General features: G+C 45.3%; 1 protein-coding gene across 1 annotated transcript; it reads left to right on the top strand.

The window, feature by feature from the left end:
* The first annotated feature begins 1,439 nt into the window (after window positions 1-1,439).
* Window positions 1,440-16,308, top strand: LOC101842264 (pyrethroid hydrolase Ces2e). The gene is made up of 12 exons (XM_005076183.4): window positions 1,440-1,537; window positions 8,658-8,862; window positions 10,143-10,284; window positions 11,000-11,133; window positions 11,220-11,478; window positions 11,897-11,995; window positions 12,270-12,410; window positions 13,008-13,088; window positions 13,326-13,470; window positions 13,881-14,018; window positions 14,636-14,708; window positions 15,139-16,308. The coding sequence occupies exons 1-12, from the start codon at window positions 1,465-1,467 to the stop codon at window positions 15,323-15,325; spliced, it is 1,677 nt and encodes a 558-aa protein (XP_005076240.1). The 5' UTR covers window positions 1,440-1,464; the 3' UTR covers window positions 15,326-16,308.
* Window positions 16,309-19,475: the final 3,167 nt, after the last annotated feature.

Below are 19,475 nucleotides of genomic sequence, written 5' to 3'. Positions count from 1 at the left end.
ACCTATATCATATTGCATATATTTGCCTGGACTTTTATGTATATTGTTGTTGTTATCATTATTACTGCTATGATTGGCTAATTTGTATTTTGTTGGTTGACACACAATCTTCCTGTATAAGCCATGATGAAGTCAAACTCAAGACTCACCTGTCTGAACCTCCCAAGTTCTGGGACTACTTATGTTAGTCAACATACCTGTTCTCCCTAGACTTCTATTTTTTATTTTCTGTCTCTCTATGTCTCTCTCTGTCTCTCTCTCTCTCTTTCTCTCTCTCTGTCTCTCTCTGTCTCTCTCTCTCCCTCTCTCTCTCCCACTCTTCCTCCATCCCTCTCTCCCTCCCTCCCTCTTTCCCTCCCTCCCTCTCTGTGGAGAGTGTATATATGTACGTATGCATGTTCATCTGTGTTTTTCTGTGTGTGTCTATGTATGTGTATATGTATGTGCTTGTGGGTGATGGGCACAAACACACATGCCCACTTCTGAACACATGCCATGTAACACGGGTGGAAGGCAGAGGAAAAACTTTTGGGAGTCTGTTCTCCCCTCCTGCCTTGTGGAGCCCAGGGATCACACTCAGCTCATCAGCCTTGGGAACAGCATCCTTACCCACTGAGCCATCTCACCTGGCCTCTCCTCAGACTCCTGCTTCCATCTTCTTTCCATCTCCATCTTCCTCTTTCTATGCTCTGACTCTCTGTGTTTCTGTTTCTCTAGTCCTCCAGGTGTCTGTGGCAAGTTTTCCATCACCCAATATACACAGAAATACTCTTGAGTTTCCTCTTCATTGAATAATACATTTACACAAATATGTGTATGCGTGCATATGTGTACATGTGTGTAGACACACATACAAAATTGTCCATGAGAAGAAGAAAGAATCCATACAGATTTTCAGACCATGACTATGAGGATTAAGGGACCATGGCAGGGAACCAAGTAAATCAGGATTCCAGAAACTAAGGAATGTTCAGGGTTAAGGGGAAAGTTATGGTTTCATGTATTTGCTCTTCCAGTCTGTTCACCCCATAATAGGCATGTCCGTTCTCACTGAAGGTGTGTCACTTCAGAGGAGCCCTTCTGAGTCTCCACTTACAGCAGCTTCACTCTGTCCTTTCATCCCCAATGTTATGTTTGGACCTGTGACTGTCACCGGGTAAACTTAAAGACTGCAGGTTTCAGGTGCAGGTAACTGTATTTAAGGGGCTGCAGATGCCTCATGCACCTTCAGAGGAGGCCAGAAAAACACAGAAAGTGTGGAGGTGATGACAGTCCCTGTCTGCTGATAGTGATTTCACAAGCCAGCCTGTTCAGTGTTGTTCCCCTGCAGCACATACTTCCCAGGCCCTGCCCAGAGCCCCACCCACACTCTGCTGGGTCCAAACTCCAGCTCTGCTCCTCCTGTGCTGTCCAGTAAAGCCTAACTTGCCCTACAGGATTCAGGCACACTCCTGTGTACCAACCATGGAACTGGAACAAATTCTCACCCAGCTGACCACTGTGGCCTGTGGGTTCCTGCTTCTCCTCCAAGTTCAGGGTGAGGCTCTCGTGGGAGTTGTGGGAACCATGTCGGAGCTGCTACATTGTGCAGAGTCAGAGAGGACACTAGGGGAGGAAATGAGCAATGGAGGACTGAAATGGTGGAGTTCACTGCTCTGGAACCTTGCATCCCTCAAGAGTCAGAGTGGGCCCCCCAAGCCATAGAGCAGAGAGGCTACCTAAGGATGCCAACCTTCAAGGAAGGAGCTCAGAAGGAGGGGGTTTTGAGGAATGACAGATGAGCAATGCCAGACAACAAGCAGCCTCTATATAGGGAGTCAGGACAATCACTCCTAGGTTTACGGCTGGAGCTATATGCACAACCTAAACAGCATGAAGATACCCTCCATGGCCATTTGACTCTGATGTATCATTTCCTTGGCCTGAGGAGTAGCATGGCCTTCTCAGAAGTTTTCAAGTAAAGTTTCTTACACTTGAGGATACAGGAGCTCAATCCAGCACCTGAAATTGATTCTGAGAGGTCCCAGGGTGCTTTTTTACATCATGTATTTGTCCTGGCCTAAGGCGGCTGTGTGACTTGGCATCCAGGAGAAAGATGACAGAACTCTGTGCCTGCCAAGTAGTTTCCACCTTATTTGGAGTTAAGTGGATAGAATTCCTGAACACGCACCTCAGTCATCATTCTCTCCTCTCAAGGGCTCTTCCTGAAGGGACTAAGTCTTGCCAACCTTTTCCAAGTTTCCAATTTCCATAAACCTATTCGTCATGCCTTACCTCCAAAGGCCTTTCTCCCTCACCTCATTTGACATTGCTCTCAAAAGTCACCAGGACCTTCCAGGTAAGAGATCTGCCTACACTCCCTAATGGCTCCCATTTTAAATAGAGGTTGAGTTGAGCCCATACCAGGAAGCACCATTAACAACTCACAGGAGAGCACAAACATGGATCCACCTCTTCTGTCTCATCAACTCTTGGTTCTTCTACAGGAAACATAAGGTCCCTGGACTTATACACAGGTTTCAGGAGTTTGTCTAAGAATAGATAGAGCTGTTAACCCTTGATTTCAACCAAAATACTTACAAATCCACTCCATTTCTGTCACCACAATTTAACTCTTCCTAGCAAGGAGATCACCTCACGCTACCACATGTTGGAACTCCCTAGTACCATTCAATGGGAGGCTTCACTTCAAACAAAATCAGTTAATGCAACAAATCTAAAATCATGAATACTGTATCATATTCTTGTCCATTGATGTAACGATGGACATGAGGCCTCAGTAGCTGGTAACTGAAGTGAAACCCATGAACAGAGATCTCATTCCCCATGAAACACTGTGTCAGCAGCATGTGACAGAGTAGAAGGTGCCTTTTGACTTGGATATCTTAGTGGATTGGATAGCCATGCCAAACTTCCTGAAGCCACATAAGGGCCAAAGGAACAGTCCTTGTTCAGATTGCAATTTAGAGTTTGAAAATTTATTATCAGGTGGCTCACTCTAGTGAGGCTCTGCTCAGGGTCTTCTAGCTATGTCACAACATGCCAATGGCATTTCACAGGAGGTGTACACGGGAGAGAGATCTCATGGTAAAAGAAGCAATGCACCCTGGGAATGTTCATAGTCACTCTTGTCTGACAGCTGCTCACTCTCACCACAAGACCTAACCTGTTTCAAAATCCAGCAGTAATCCCTGTATGAGGGTTCCCATGACTCAGTCACCTCCCACTAGACCATATTTCTTAAAGGTTCCACAACCTCAGTAGCAGCACCCTACAGTAAGCATCCAATATATGAATCTTTGGGGTATGAGACATATACAAATCAGTGTATTCCATTTTGGCCCCTGGTTCATGTCCTTCTCACAGTGCAAAATATGAACATGCCATGCTGTCAGCCAAAGACTCAACTCCTGTGGGCATGATTCCAAAGTTGAAAGTCCCAAGTACCATCTGAATTTCAAGGAATACTTCTTCTAGCTAAAATCCTTTAAAGTAAAAAAAAACAAGTTTAATAGTTTTACAAATTAATGTTGTGCTGACTGGTTTTTGTCAAGCTGACACAATCCTAGACATCTGAGAAAAAGAGCTCTCAACCGAGAAATCAATTCCAGGAGATTGGCCTGTATGCAAGTCTGTGGGAACATTTTTTAATTAATTATTAATGTCAGAAGGCCTAACCTATCATGAGTAACAACTCCCCTGGGCTGGTGGTCCTTCATTATAAGAAAGCAGGCTAAGCAAGCCAAGGAGAACAAAATCAACTAACAATATTCTTCCATGGTCTCTGCTTCAGCTACTGCCTTGAATTCCTGCCCTGCCTTCCCTTCAGAACTGTAATCTATGAAATAAACCCTTTTCTTCTCTAAGTTCCCTTCAGTCCTGGTGTCTTCAAACAAATAGAAACTAGGACATTCCTGATGCAAAAAGGATGAACAGGCAAATAGAAACGGGTGTCAAGGACCAACCAAGAGAGGTAGATTCTCAAAACTCAAAACTCCCCAGCATGCTATGCCCATGAGAGCAGGCAATGGGCCACAGGGACTCATGTGCCCTCACACCTATCATGTGACACTGCTTGCTGTATTGGTTACTTTTTTATTTCTGTGATGAAACACCTCAGCCAAGGCAACTTAAGGAAGAAATGTTTAATCGGGATTACGGTTCCAGAATGACAAAAGTCCAGAATGGGGAGGATAGCATGGTAGTCAGCCGCAGATACAGCTGAGAGCTTACATCTCAAACCACAACAGAGAGAAACTGGGAATTGGGCATAGTTTTTGAAACCTCACAGCTCTATCCTCAGTGACTTCCTCCAGCAAGGCCTGGCCTTCCAAAAGTATCCAAGCAGAGCCATCAACTGGGGATCAAATATCCAAATATCTGAGCCTATGGAGACCGTTCTCATTCAAACCAGCATTCTGGCTGCAGCCTACCTAGTTGCTCTCTCAACGTGCATAATTTTGCCTCCTGGCTTTCATAGGCTGATGCTGCCAATTGCCTGTATTTGCACAGTCCTGGAATCTCAAAAGCCATGGTCCCACCCCCACAGCTCACACAGCATTCTGGTGAGAAATTTTGGCAGTGCTGCTGGGGTAGAGCCTCCCACAATTTTCTTAGAAATCTCAGTAAACCTGCTACCACTTTGAATTATGTATGCAACATATTAGTACCAGGTAAATCCCCCAAGATATGCTGCTTAACCCCTTTGGGGCAGTGTCAAGAGTCCATCCTAGACTGGTTCTGCCATGGCTAGAGCAGATTTACTTTCATTATTCCACAATGTAAGAAGCAGAATCCTAAAGCTACCTTGAACAAGAAGCATATGGAGTGCACCCAGGCCCTAAACCTCCAGCCTCTCTGCTTGTGAAACAAGGTTAGGAGAGGAAGATGCTTGCAAAATGGAGGATTTCTGTGAAGTCTCCAGGGTGCCTTTCTCATTGTTCAGGTCATTCCTCTGAGCCTGGCTTCCTTCTACCCATCTTTTCTTTTGTGCCTTAGCATTCTTACCAAAGTCCTCTTTGCTCTTCACATGGATATGATGTGAATTTTCAGATTCATAAGATCTGCCTCCCTCTCCAGTGATTATTGTGAATTTCACTGAATATGGTCCAGAAGACTCCCATAGTTCCTAATATGGTTTACGCTTTTGGGTATCACTCTTAAAGTTGGCTTTCTGTGTACTTTAGAGTGTGGGTGCAATGCACTCGGTATCTTCATAATACATGACACCAATTCTCACTTTCTCCTGGGACTTTCTTAGTATTCTTTCCTGTCAGCGTTGTTATTGGCAACATTCTGGACATGACCATGTAACCCATCTATGAACTGCAAGATCTTTCCTAGTCTTTTGTCATCAGATGCCTCACCATAACAACTTATAATAGTTACTTTACAGTAAAATAGAACTCTTATAGGTTGTCCCTCCAAACCCTTCATATATTTTGCCACTATTGTGTTCAAATCCCATTTTTATAACTTCAGTTATTGTTACGGAGCAACAACATGCTTGTTTTGTATTGCTATTACAAAATAGCCAACACTGGATACTGTATTTTAAAAAGGCTTCTTTAATTCATAGCATTGAAGACAGAAAATCCATGATGAGTGAAACTCTCTGGTGAGCTTCTGGTAATGGCATTTGAGCCCTGTCACAACATGTGGCAATGACATTCCATGGATGAACGAAATGCACAGGCATCAACCAATAGAGAGGAGAGGGGTCAAGCTAGATTGTGATTACAATCTGCTGTCACTCTCAAAAGAAGTAGCCCACTACTGTGAGATTAAATTAACTCCAAAGGACCAGCATAAAGCCTTTTCAAGGCCAGCCCTGATCCAACCACCCTCCACTATCCTGCCTCTCTACAGATCTACCACCTCAGCGCTGCCACTGTTGGCAAACAAACCACAGCAGAGAGACAGTACAAGCTTGCCCTCTCTACACCTGTGAGTGGCTGCCAGTTCTGGCCTTTCTTTTAGCAGGGCACTTGAAATTGGTTGATCCCTGCAGAACTATAATGAGTGTGATGCAGCAATAGTTCCCTGAGTCCTTAGCTTCCCCCTGTAAATCCTGGCTTAGATCAGCCAATTCTATACGAGTGAAACAGAAAACTAGACAGAAGGGCCAAGAGAAGTGAGTGGTTGAGGAGAAAACAATAGCAAGGGAAGGTACCCTACAAGGATACATCTCCCCCCACCCTGAAGCACATAGTGGGCTGGAGGTGCTTAAGTCCTACACAGCATGGAGGACTGACATATCCTAGGATTTGAAGAAATGTTTAATGAAACTGCAGTGTCCAAAATCCATCTTCAACTATTTCCAGTCTGTCACAACCTAGAAGTACTTGGATTGCATCATATTCTTTTTGCCATTATCACATACAGTAGCATTCTCTGGGGACATAGGAAAGAAGGAAAAACTAAGCAATTATAGATAGATTATAGACAGACAGGTTAGATAGATAATAGATATTTCAACAGTTAATTCTCACTATAATCAATTTTCTTTTCAAATTTTTTGTCTTCTATGCATGCTTGTGGATTCTTCAGATTTGTTGTTGTTGTTGATTTATGTTTTAGACCAGGTCTATCTATGTAACCCAAGCTAATCTGGAACTCATCTATAGCCAAGTATGACCTCAAACATTTGAATCCTCCTGGTTCAGCCCTCAAAGCGATGGAGTTACAAGCAGGTGCCATCTTGCCCAGCCAAAACATGTTTGGGTGTGGTGGGGTTGTTTGTTCTTTCTGTGGTCCTAGAAGTTAATAATCAAGGCCTCTTGTAATACTGGAAAGCACTGGAACACTGGTATACACTTCAAGCACATTCTGGTGCTTCAAGGTTGGGGAAGATTGATGCAGGGTCTGGGTAGTGTGGCCCAGGTAGCCTCAAACTCTCCATCGTCATCCTACAGACCCATGAGAGCTGCTGGGATTTCAGGCTGTGCCTTCATACTCAGCTTAGCCAATTGCTGTAAATATTCCTATTCCAAATGATATTAATACAAAGTGTTTAATTAAGATTTAAAGATCAAGACGTTTTAATTTTTATTGAAACTAGATTTTTTTGTGCAGTGTATTCTGATTATAGTTTCCGATCCCCCAACTCCTTCCAGATCCTCCCTACTCACCCAAATCCACACCCTTTTGCTCACTTTCTCTCTCAAACAGGCATCTAATAATAATGACGATTTTTTTGGTTTTTTATGAGACAGGGTTTCTCTGTATTGTTTTGGGGGCTATCGGTCCAACCCGGCCTCGAACTCACAGAGATCCGCCTGCCTCTGCCTCCCGAGTGCTGGGATTAAAGGCGTGCGCCACCACCGCCCGACAATAATGATGATTTTAATTGTTGTTGTTTTGTTATTCTTAAAACAAACATTATTATGACAAAAGAAACTAACAGGAAAAGTGAGAGCCAAAGAAAACACCTAACACATACAGACACAAAGACACATATATTCAAACACACTGAAATCCCATAAAAGCACAAAACTGGAAACTATAGTATATAAGCAAAAGACCTGTAATATATATATATATGTGTATATATATATATACATATATATATATATAGAGAGAGAGAGAGAGAGAGAGTTATGAGAGGGAAAACTATTACAAAAATTCCATTGCGTTCATTTTTGTGTTGGATATCTACTGCTAGGTGTGGAGCCTGCACTTAAGTGTGGTTTATATGTCCAATAGGACTCCATTGGAGAAAGCTTTTTTTTTTCCTCTGTGAGTGATTATCATTGGCGATAGTGTCTGGGTTAAAGATAGGGGCTTGTGTCTACTCCCCCTCTCAGTGTTGAGACTCCATCTGGCTTAGACCTGTGAAGACCCTATACATGCTACCACAGTCTCTGAGTTCGTATATGTGGCAGTCCTGTTGTGTCCAGAAGGCCTTGTTTCCTTAGTGTCTTTCATCCCCACTAGCACTTAATACCTTTTTGCTTACTCTCCTGCAGAGTTTCCTGAGCCCTGAGGGGAGATATTTGATGGAGACATACCATTTAGTACTGAGTGCTCCAAGGTCTCTCACTTTCTGCACATTGTACAGTTGTGGGTCTTTATATTTGTTCCCATACTTCAGAAGGAAGCTTCTCTAATGATGCGTATAATTGAATGTCATTAGGAATCATTTTATTGCTACATTTCTGAAGAATAGAATTTGGCTTTCCACTAGGTCCCTAGGCTATCTAGTCTCAGGTTCTAGGCCACCCAAACAGTTTCTGGCATGTGTCCCATCTCATAGAGTGTGCCTTAAATCCAATATGACAGTAATAGTTGGTTACTCCCACAACTGGTGGGCTACTATTGCATCAGCATAATTTGCAATCAGGTCACCATTGTATCACAACATTTGAGATACAGTTGAAATATCATAACTACCCATTTCAGGGTTCACTTCAGTGGTTTTTCATTATTCAGAGTTCTCCCAATGTATACACAAATCTTAGCATTCAATACTCAAGAGTCATGAACAGTAGTGACATGAGGCCACTGAGCTAAACCATAAGTGTATGAAAATGATGTTTGCTGTCCTTGGTCCTTGGAAATGGCTGAGCTGAGGATAACAAGGAAGTCAGGAAAAAGATCTTACTGTGGTAGCAGCTGATTGTGCAGGCTCAACCCTGATGTTACCTCTCCATCCACAGGCCAGGACTCAGCCAGTCCCATCAGGACCACACACACAGGCCAGATACAAGGCAGCCTGGTCCACATGAAGGGCCTAGATGTGGGTGTCCACACTTTCCTGGGAATTCCCTTTGCCAAGCCACCGATAGGATCACTGCGCTTTGTGCCCCCGGAGCCACCTGAACTGTGGAGTGGAATGAGGAATGGGACCTCCTATCCGGCCATGTAAGTTCTCCTGAGGCCCTGGGATTGATGAGAACTGGGAAGTCTGGGGCAGATAGCAGTAGTTCCTCATCTCAAACCCATAGCATTTTCCCCCTATGCAGGGGAATTACAAGAGTATTTTCAGAACTTGCTAATACTAAATGAGTGAGGTGACTCTGCCAACCTCTTAGTTCAGGGCTTATCATCTGGATGGCATTGATCAGACTATTTCTAGTGTTCTCTGACAGCCAAGGAAGGATCTCTGGGAGAACTTTGGTTTGACTCTTAGAACCTGTAAGATCCCCAATTAACAGCATCAGAAACTAGGTCCTTGAAGAGGACAATGATAAATCCTTGAAAATTCCACCTTCCACTGCCACTGTGCCCTTCTGGGCTAGATGTCACAGGAAAAGAAATAAGTATATGTGTATGTTAGGTACTTGTCTTATTGCTGGGACCAAAAGCATGGCAAAAGCAACTTAACAACAAAGAGTTTACTTTGTTATATAATTCAAGGAGGAAAGTCATGGCAGCAGGAACATAAGGTAACTTGTCACATCACCTTGCACCAATATGGAGGAAGCAGAGAGAGAGAGAGAGAGAGAGAGAGAGAGAGAGAGAGAGAGAGAGAGAGAGAGAGAAATGGATGATGATGCTCAACGTCCTATCTCTTTTCTATTCAGTTCAAGGCCCCAGCAAACAGAGTAGTACTGTCCACTTCTAGGCCATGTCTTCTTATCTCAGATAACCTAATATAGAAACACCCTCACAAACAAGTCTCGAGGAGTGTTTCCATAGTGATTCTAAATCTCATCAAATTGACATTCAAGATGTCACAATATTCTTCTACCTGGACATTATGGAAGAGATGAGGATCCCAAAAGTCTGGACTTGGAATGAGGAAGGTTCCCACTGGCCTATGGGAAACTGGCCTCCACTCATTCATGAATTGCAGTGTGACACGGCTTTCCTCTTCCAGAACTGGTTGGCTAGAAGGAGAAATGGTGAATGTCAATGCCTTCAACCAAAGGTTATCAAAAGGGTCATGATTTCCCACCCTCAGGAAGAATAGGATCCAAGCCCCTCAGCAACCTTGAGGTGTTACTGGAAGTCTGGGCTCCATCTCAGCTTCTTCAGAGACCATAGTCTGGCCTTGATGGGCAGGAACTTAGAGAACCATCTGTGTATGCAAGACATCAGGAAGGAAGTGCATAGGGATATCTGCAAGCGTATTTTCCTGAGGGTCTATTTCTGGGTACCCTATGCCCTGGGGCTGACTGTCTGTCACGGTTGGTCACCAGGTGTCTGCAGGACATCACAGCAATGAATATGCAGGCTCTTAAGCTATTGAAGCTCACCTTGCCTCCCATCCCCATGTCTGAGGACTGCCTGTACCTTAACATCTATGCACCAGATCATGCCCATGAAGGTTCCAACCTACCTGTGAGTGTCAAGTCATGCTCATTCTGGGGTAAGAGGACATTTCTTCTAGAGAAAGATTAGATCAACCTGGGCCATGCTGCAGTGAACGCTGACGAGAGCTCTCTTCCTGTAATCTAAGCAACTACCAACGTGCATCTAGATATATTGAATGCACAACAGCTGCACTTTGAACTTGCCAACGACCTAGCCACTGATTTTCATTGAATTGATGAGACTTAAGAACATATTTGGGAACTGGAGAGATGGCTCAGTGGTTAAGAGCACTGGCTGCTCTTCCAGAGGACCCAGGTTCAATTGCTAGCACCTACACGTCAGCTCACACCCATCTGTAACGGCAATTCTTTCCAGGGCTTCTGACACCCTCCCACAGACACACATGCAGACAAACACCAATTAAACATAAAATAAAAACATTTTTAAAAGAAACATTTTTATTAATTTTCATGGGACATAATGAAGGAAATATCCCTATTAATCCCCCATAAAAGTTTCTGAGAATAATGCAGTCAGGCTTTGATGCTGTAGTAGACTCCAAACAGAGAGGAAGGCTTGCGTCCATGACTGCACTTGAACCCCTCACCCATAGAAATGTCAGTATTCCAATTGGGCATTTGTCTATGTGGGCAGCTACTTAAAGCAGAAGTTGTGCTAGCTCTGAAGGGAAGCCCAGTTGGGATATATGGGAGACACATGGCACCTATCTTGACTTCTCCAGGTGATGGTGTGGATCCATGGTGGTGCACTGGTTATAGGCATGGCTTCCTTGTATGATGGATCCATGCTGGCAGCCATGGAGGATGTGGTGGTGGTCACTATCCAGTACCGCCTGGGTATCCTAGGCTTCTTCAGGTGAGTCTGGGGCTGGGCTGGGTTGAGCAAGGTGGCCTCAGAAGAATAAAGAGAGCCCTGTGATTCCTGTCTCTTCCACTTCTCAGCACTGGAGACAAGCATGCCAGAGGAAACTGGGGCTACCTGGACCAAGTGGCTGCCCTACGTTGGGTTCAGCAGAACATCGCCCACTTTGGAGGCAACCCTGACAGAGTCACTATTTTTGGGGAGTCTGCAGGAGGCACTAGTGTGTCTGCACATGTTGTGTCCCCCATGTCACAAGGACTCTTCCACAGAGCCATCATGGAGAGTGGGGTGGCCCTGATGCCAAGCCTCATCTCAAAATCCTCTGAAGTAATCTACAGAGTGAGTGCCCCCAGCCACCCCACCACTGAGCTGCCACCTCAGTTTTCACCCTCAGAAACCCTGGTTCTCTGCCTGACCAATGTGGACAGGGACCATGGAGGAACCTAGGCAGCTGCCTCCTGTACAGGAATTTCTGAAGAGCTAAAGGTTAAAATCTACTCCCGCCTCACACCGGCTTTGGAGCCCATAAAGCCATGTTGGGGATTCCTGGTGTTATAATCAAAGCATGTCATCGGGTGTGTTAGTTCCTCTGGCTGTTACCTGTAATCATCAAGGAAACAGAAATAATTTCACACCTGCCATAATCTACATACATATGTGCCTTATGAGATTTGCGGGACACCTGAACCCAGGTGGGACCTTGGAAAAATACTTCCCTGCCTGATGTCTTGGCCATCCCATGCCTGATGCCTTTTAGATGGTTGCCAACCTGTCTGGATGTGAGCAGATGGACTCAGAAGCTCTGGTGAATTGTCTACGAGACAAGAGTGAAGAGGAGATTATGGCAGTTAACAAGGTTGGAATGAATGGTAGGATGGAGGGGCAACAGGGAATAAGATGGCCTATTCTTGGTAGCCTTCAACCCCCTGGACAATTACTTCAATCCATCCTTCATAACCTAGAACCCAGGAAGAGATCTGAACACCAGGATATGGTAAACCAGCTGTAGGACCTCATAGACTGAGTGTGACAATCCTGGATGAAACAGACAGGAGTAGGCGATTATAGCCTAACATAAGAATTGTCAAGGATCTGATGGCCTTCCTCCTTAACAACCAATGTCTCTGCAGGCCTTCAAGATCATCCCTGGTGTAGTAGATGGTATCTTCCTGCCCAGGCATCCCGAGGAGCTGCTGGCCTCTGCTGATTTCCAATTTGTCCCCAGCATTATTGGTGTCAATAATGATGAGTATGGCTGGATCATCCCCTCGGTAAGCCCAGGTCCAAGGCCCTTTGTCTCTGGGAAGCCCACCCTGTAGTGATATATTATATATGACTTATTAAAGCTTGTCTGAGGGTTCAGAAAGCAAAGCCAACCACAAGCTATAGAGCCAGTGGTACATAACTTTAATCCCAGCAGCCATACTAGCAAGTCACAGAGCCAGGCAGTGGTGACACTCACCTTTAATCCTAGGACTCAAGAGACAGGCAGATGGATCTCTCTGCATACAAGAGATCCTACCCTGGCCTACACAAGAGTGAAGAATAACAGAGTTCACACCTTTCAAACCAGCACTTGGGATCAAACACCTTTAATCCCAGCACTAGGCAGGTGGAAATGGGAGTGATATGGCTGGACAGAGAAAGGAATATAAGGCAGGAGGAGACAGGAACTGATATCTTTTGTCTCTGAAGATTTGTGGAGACAGGATTGCCATTTCAGCTTGGTAGAGGTAAGATCTACTGACATGGCTGCTTTGCTTCTCTGATATTTAGGAAAGCTTTAATAAATCATTAATATCATCGCACCACCCTATAGCTCCATGTGATCTTGACCACAACACAGACTCTCTCCTCTTACCACTTAGAGCATAAGCACCACTGACTCCCAGAAGGAAATAGACAGACAGACTGTAAAAGCTATTCTGCAGAGAAGGGCAGCACAGATGGTGAGGCTTCTGGGGTACTGTAAGTAAAACAAAGGGCACCTGCATGGTATCCTGCTCATGCAACAAACAGCAGGAACAAAGAATGAATCATGATGGCACTGGTGGCTTGAGTGTCCCCAGAACTGGACCTTTCTTGATTTCACTTGTCTGATGTTGGGCCCAACTGTTCATCTTGAGGCTCTGGCCTCACTGCCCCAGGACCTGTCTAACTTGACTCTTCTTTATCCCTCTGGGTAGATGTGGCCTCCTGAATTTAGTGACCTGCTGATGGAGGAGTACATGGGGAACAATGAGGACCCTCAGCTTCTCCAAGTGCAGTTCAAGGAGATGATGGAAGACTTCATCTTTGTGATCCCTGCACTGCAAGTAGCACATTTTCAGCGTGAGTACATCTGGAACTGAGGCCTGATGCCTAGAGGCAGCTCAAGTTGTGGTGTTGTTGAACTCTGGGGTGTCCAGATCCCTACCCATGTCTATATTGGACCTCTGATAGCTAATGCTTAATGTCCCTCATCTAAATAAGTTCTTGGGAATTGTCTAAGACATAGAAACCTTCCCAATTTTACTTGGGAGGAATCTAAATGACAATAATATCATAAGAGTGCATAGCAAAGATTTCCAAGACCATGATTTAACCAAGTCTCTCCCTCAGCCTCTGCTCCATCATGGGGTTTCATACTATCCAAACTCTATCCAGCTTTGTCCCTCAATCCAGCTAGCTATCTTGTCATCGCAGTTGAGGAAGGGCATCCTGAGGCAAGGATCCCTTTCTCAGCCTGTCCTTGCCTCCAGGTTCCCATGCCCCTGTATTCTTCTATGAGTTCCAGCATCGGCCCAACTTCTTCAAGGACTCCAAGCCATCCAGTGTAAAGGCCGACCATGGTGATGAGATTCTCTTTATCTTCAGATCATTTTGGGGAGGCACCCAAGGTGAGTCATCTTTATTCGCCAGGCTGCAGGCCTTCAGGCATATTCAGATGGGGAAACTGAGGTTCAGAGTAAAGACAGCATGGCTTGTGTACCATGATGCGTTTCAAAAGGCTGATGTGAGATTAGAAGCCCAACCCCTTTCCACTCCTGCCTGTTTTTCCTCCATTTGTCCCTACCTGCAAAGGCCATGGGATAAGGCATGGTGAAAGAACGGGTTATTTTATACTACTTCTTTATTTGCTTGTTTTAACTTTTTGAGGCAAGGTCGTCCTGTGTAGCCCATAATTCATGACAGTTCTCTGCTCTCAGTCTTCTAAGTGCCAACATTAGAGGCGAGCACTACAACTCCTGCTGTAAGAAGGGTATTCAAAAGGCATGATTACCCCCAACTTCTTTTGATCACAAGGAAGGAGGACAGTCTGGGGCATGATTGAGCCTGAGGGGGTAGAAATTGGAGTCTGAGATGAGTAAGACAGAATGTGCAGGTGCAGGAAATGAGTTATGGGTGGCAGGAAAGGAAGGGAAGGGACTAGGCCCAAGAGTAAGCTAGAGCTGAGATGAGTGACCAGCTGCATGGGAAGCAGGAGTCTAGACCCTTAAACTCCTCCTCTCTGCAGTCGCCCTCACTGAGGAGGAGGAGCTGCTGAGCAGGAGGATGATGAAGTACTGGGCCAACTTTGCACGACATGGGTGAGAACACGCCCCTTCCCTAACCTCTAAGGAATTGATTGACATCCAGGGCTGCCCTTGTGGTTAGTGGTCTCACTAGAAATCATGGGGTCTTTCATCACATGATAGCCTCGTCCCCACCTCAGGATCCACTTAGACAATTGTAGGTGCTGTTTGCTGACCATCACCCAGTGACATAGATGCAGAGCTGTGGTGTTGTGGTACCGTTCTTTAGAGCAGGCCTCTGAAAGGAGGGGGGAAATCAGGCCAGGTATCTTGGTTCCTCATGAAACGGACAGTAATATCCTATTTTCCTACATCAGTACACCTGCCTCTAAATTCCCATAATTCCATAACTTCTTAGACCCTGACCCAAATCAGAGGCTATGGCCCAAGTTCAGCAGAGCCTAAAGTAACTTTTGATCTCCCTACTGGGAGGATTTGTCCACAGGAACCCCAACAGTAAAGGCCTGCCCACCTGGCCCATGTTTGACCATAATGAGCAGTACCTGCAGCTGGACATCCAGCCTACTGTAGGCCGGGCCCTGAAGGCAAACCGGGTGCAGTTCTGGACCAAGACTCTACCCCAGAAGATCCAGGAGCTAAAAGAGGTTGAAGACAGTCATGGAGAGCTGTAGCGCCTTGAGTCAAGTTGCAGTTCATCCTGGGTTCAAGTGGGTTTATTTGAGGTTTCCAAACACCTTTAGAAGAGATAGAAAGGATCCACACTTATATGTAGTCATCAAGCTCATACAACCCAACAATTATGAAGTCTCCTCTACATGATATATGTTCCCTGCTAAGCCTGATATGGGTCACCTCTGTTACACACACCAAACATACAGGTGGCTAATGACAAGTGAGTCCCAATAGACAACACCTTCCTCCCTGCTACAGTAGGCAAGGGTCCCTTCCTCCCTGCTACAGTAGGCAAGGGTCCCTTCCTCCCTCCCTCACCCACTCACTTTCTTCCAGCTCCTTCCCTCTCCTTTCTCTTCTCAGACCTCCCACTACTAGTGATGTTCCTCGGAGAGGATTTCACTAACCTTCATGACTGAATACCTTTTTCACATCTCAGCAGAGACAAATTTTAAAAGCAGATACTAAAAGCCCCAAGAGTTCATTGTGGAGCTAATCACACAATTATCACAGTGGGATGGCTTCAGCACAACAGAAATTCATTGCTATCTAGAAGCTGAAAGCTCTGGTGATGGTGGCACCCAATTTGATATCTAACAAGGAATTACTCTCAGAATCGTGGGTAGCACTTTGCCCTTCCCACCATAAGACAGCGAACAAGTTTCCATAGGCCCCATTCGTACAAATAAATTCCCACAGGCTCAATTCTTATAAACAAGTTCCTACAGGCCCCATTCATACAAGCCCCATATTAGCTTGTCCTTTATTATAACAAAATCTGAGCCAATAATTCATAAAAGGAAGAGTTTCTGAGATAACAAGATGACTCAGCAGTCAAGGGCACATGCCATAAAGTGTCACAACATGAATTTGATCCCCAGGACCCACACAGTAGGAAAGAACTGACTTCCCACATTGTCCTCTGGCCTTCACATATGTTCTGTGGTTCTATGGTGCATACACACACACACACACACACACACACACACACACAGGGGAATAAATGTAAACAAACAAACAATAAAATACTTTTTTAAAAAAGAAAGACTTTCTCTAAACTCAGTTTTAAGACAGAAAACTCTAAGATGGATACCTTCACCTAATGGTACACGGATGAGAACTGGCTGGACTGCCTCAAACATACAGAGAGCAGAAAAGAGAAAACACATGGGCTGTCCACAGTATTTAACAGCGGGAACCCAGGGGCTTATGTCAAGACCAGTGAATTCAGGACCTAATTACATCCCATCAGGCCCCATCTCATAGAGATTCTATCACATCTCAGTATTACCACCATGCAGCTTCTAGCACATGAAGCCACTCCTTACTGTCTTCATTTCTTTTCCACCTCTTTCCACAGTGCATGAACCATTCCCCTTCACTTCCTCTCCCATTTCTCCATCACATTTGCTTATCACAATGAGACTCATGGGTGGGCCCATGGATGTCTTCCCACCAGTCAGGGCTTGGATGCCAGGTGGCTAGTCCCCATCTGAGTGGAGCTCCATCAGGTGGGGGTGAGGGTGGGGTGGATGTATTCCCACTATCCCAGTGTTATGACTTATAATTAGACAATACATCTCTTGTCAAGTTTCATGTAGCCTTGGGATGGCCCACTCCAGCTTCTACCCCATCTAGGACCTGCTGGAGCTTGTGAAAAGACAGGTCCTGTAGAAGGATACCCCAGGGTCTCTATGACTCGGTGCGGTCATAGAATAGCCCAGAGGAGTTCTGGTGAAGATCCAGTGATGATGGTATAGCAGAAACCAGAGGCCTTGAACCAGACCAGTGACTCATTGCAATGAACACTTACTAGTAAAGCTGATAGGACAAAAGTGTATACTATGTGACACACCAATGCCCCCAGTGTCACCAGGATGAATGAAGATGTGCTGGAGAGGCAGAAAAGAAGGAAAAGCCAAGAGGTTTTTGGTTGTTGTTGGGGTTTTTTGTTGTTTGGGGGGTTGTTTGGGGGAGGTTTTTTTTTTGGTTTGCTTGTTCTTGGTTTTTTTGTTAGTTGGCATGCTTGCTTACTTGGTTTTGTTTTTGTTTGTGGGGGTGTTGTAGGGGTGAGGGGAGGATATTGGGGGACCAGGAGGTAAGCATAATTGCAGTGTGTGATGTAAAACTCCCAAATAATCAATAAAGAATCTAACAAAAATTAAAAACAAATAAGTCATAGCACCAATTCCATTCCCAAAGATGTTGTCCTTGTGGTGGGACTCACCTCAACACACTCCTTTGTGCTGGCTTGACACAAGCTAGGAGTTATCTGAAAGGAGGGAATCTCAGCTGACAAAGTGCCTCCAGAAGAGCCTGCTATGGGTCTATAAGGCATTTTCTTAATTAGTAATCAATCAGGGAGGGTGCCATCCCTGGGCTGGTGGTCCTGGATGCTATAAGAAAGCAGGTTGAGCAAGCCATGAAGAGCAAGCCAGTAAGCAGCTCTCCTCCATGGCCTCTGCATCAGCTCCTGCCTCCAGGTTCCTTCCCTGTTTGAATTCCTGGACTTCCTTTGATGTATAAGCCAAATAATCTCTATCCTCCCCAAGTTGCTTCAATTGTGGTGTTTGGTCACAGCAATAGTAACCCTAAGACTCCTCCTCCTTATGACAAAACTATGGAGACTGAGTTTGCACATAGTTATGGAGGCAGAAAACAATCCCTAAGAATATAGAGCTTAAAGCTCCCAGGTTTCAGCCACCATGGACATTAATTGGAGAAAACATAAAGGCCCCAGACCTTCGCTATTGACCCTGAAGATAGTATTTCATCCATCTTTGGCATCGAAGGAAATCTGCCCTCCATTTTCAGCGTGACACAGCACGCTGGGAGGAGAGGAGGGAAGGGAAACTGTGGTCAGGATGTATAATAGATAAATATTTTAAAAAGAGGAGCTAAGCAAAATGTACTCTACAGCCAAAAAGAAAAGAAAAAAAGAAAAAGAATCCAAATAAATAAATAAGAAAATATATCCTGGCCACTTCTGCCCACACTCGGGGCAGAGGCCAGAGGAGAGCACCGAGCCCCCATCTTAGACCCGATTTCCTCCTGCTCGCCCTCTCTCGGATCACCAGGCTTGGGGACAGCAGCCAGGTCGACTCCCTCCCCTGGAAGGACAACCAAAAGACCAGGAGCCTGCACAGAGAGCTGATCCACTTCCCCAAACCCAGGGCAGAGGGCAGAGGTGACACGCCCGCCCTCTCTCGAATATCCCCCCCCCCCCCCCGCTTGGGGACTGCAGCCAGGTCAACTCCCCCACCCCCACCCCCATGGATGACCAAGCAACCAGGAGCCTGAGAGAGAGCTGGTCCACTTCCGCCCACACTGGGGCAGAGGACAGAGAGCAGAGGCCAGAAAGTAATGGATTTGCTTGCACCCCCTGAAAGGGAACCCTGGTCGCCTATACACCAGGACAGGAAGAGACTCTATACCCACTGGAAGAAGTGATGGGGAAAAGGCAATATAAGAACACTAGAAGACCCAGCAATTCCACTCTTAGGCATATACCCAAAAGATGCCTATTCATACAACAAGGATGTCTGTTCCACTATGTTCATAGCAGCTTTATTTGTAATAGCTAGATCCTGGAAGCAACCTAGATGCCCACACAACTGAAGAGTGGATAGAGAAAATGTGGTACATTTACACAATGGAGTACTACTCAGTGGAAAAAAAAACAATGGAATCTTGAATTTTGCAGGCAAATGGATGGCACTAGAATTAACCATCCTGAGTGAGGTAACGCAGTCACAAAAAGACAAACATGGTATGTACTCACTCATATATGGATTTTAGACATGGATCAGCGGAGTGTCAGCCTGCAATCCCAGGGCCAGTGAGTCTGAGAAACAGGGAGATTCACAAGAGATATGCATTATACCCCAGAGAAGTGGAAAGTGGCAAGATCTCCTGAGCAGATTAGGAACATGGGGAAGAAGAGAAGGAACCAGGAAAAAGAGAGGGGGATAAGAGGAGGGGAGAAGAAGACATGGAGAAGCAGGAAGGCTGAGTTGGGGTTAGAATAGAGGAGACCAGGATGAGAGATACCATAATGGTTGGAGCCATTATAGCTTTGAGGAAAGAGCTGACACTAGTGAGATTCCCAGAGATGTACAAGGATAACACCAACTGGGAAACTAATTAATA

The sequence above is a fragment of the Mesocricetus auratus genome, unplaced genomic scaffold, assembly GCF_017639785.1.
Source record: "Mesocricetus auratus isolate SY011 unplaced genomic scaffold, BCM_Maur_2.0 Super-Scaffold_100062, whole genome shotgun sequence".
In the NCBI taxonomy this organism is placed as follows: Eukaryota; Metazoa; Chordata; class Mammalia; order Rodentia; family Cricetidae; genus Mesocricetus; species Mesocricetus auratus.
The sequence above is the reverse complement of the archived record's forward strand: the minus strand, read 5'-3'. Positions and strand labels throughout refer to the sequence as shown.

Bases quoted from the DNA above. Each gene is read 5' to 3' on its own strand.
- LOC101842264 (XM_005076183.4), top strand. From the start codon at position 1,465: ATGGAACTGGAACAAATTCTCACCCAGCTGACCACTGTGGCCTGTGGG. The intron at 1,538-8,657 runs GTGAGGCTCTCG...CTCCATCCACAG, and splicing joins GCTTCTCCTCCAAGTTCAGG to GCCAGGACTCAGCCAGTCCC. The intron at 14,709-15,138 runs GTGAGAACACGC...ATTTGTCCACAG, and splicing joins GCCAACTTTGCACGACATGG to GAACCCCAACAGTAAAGGCC.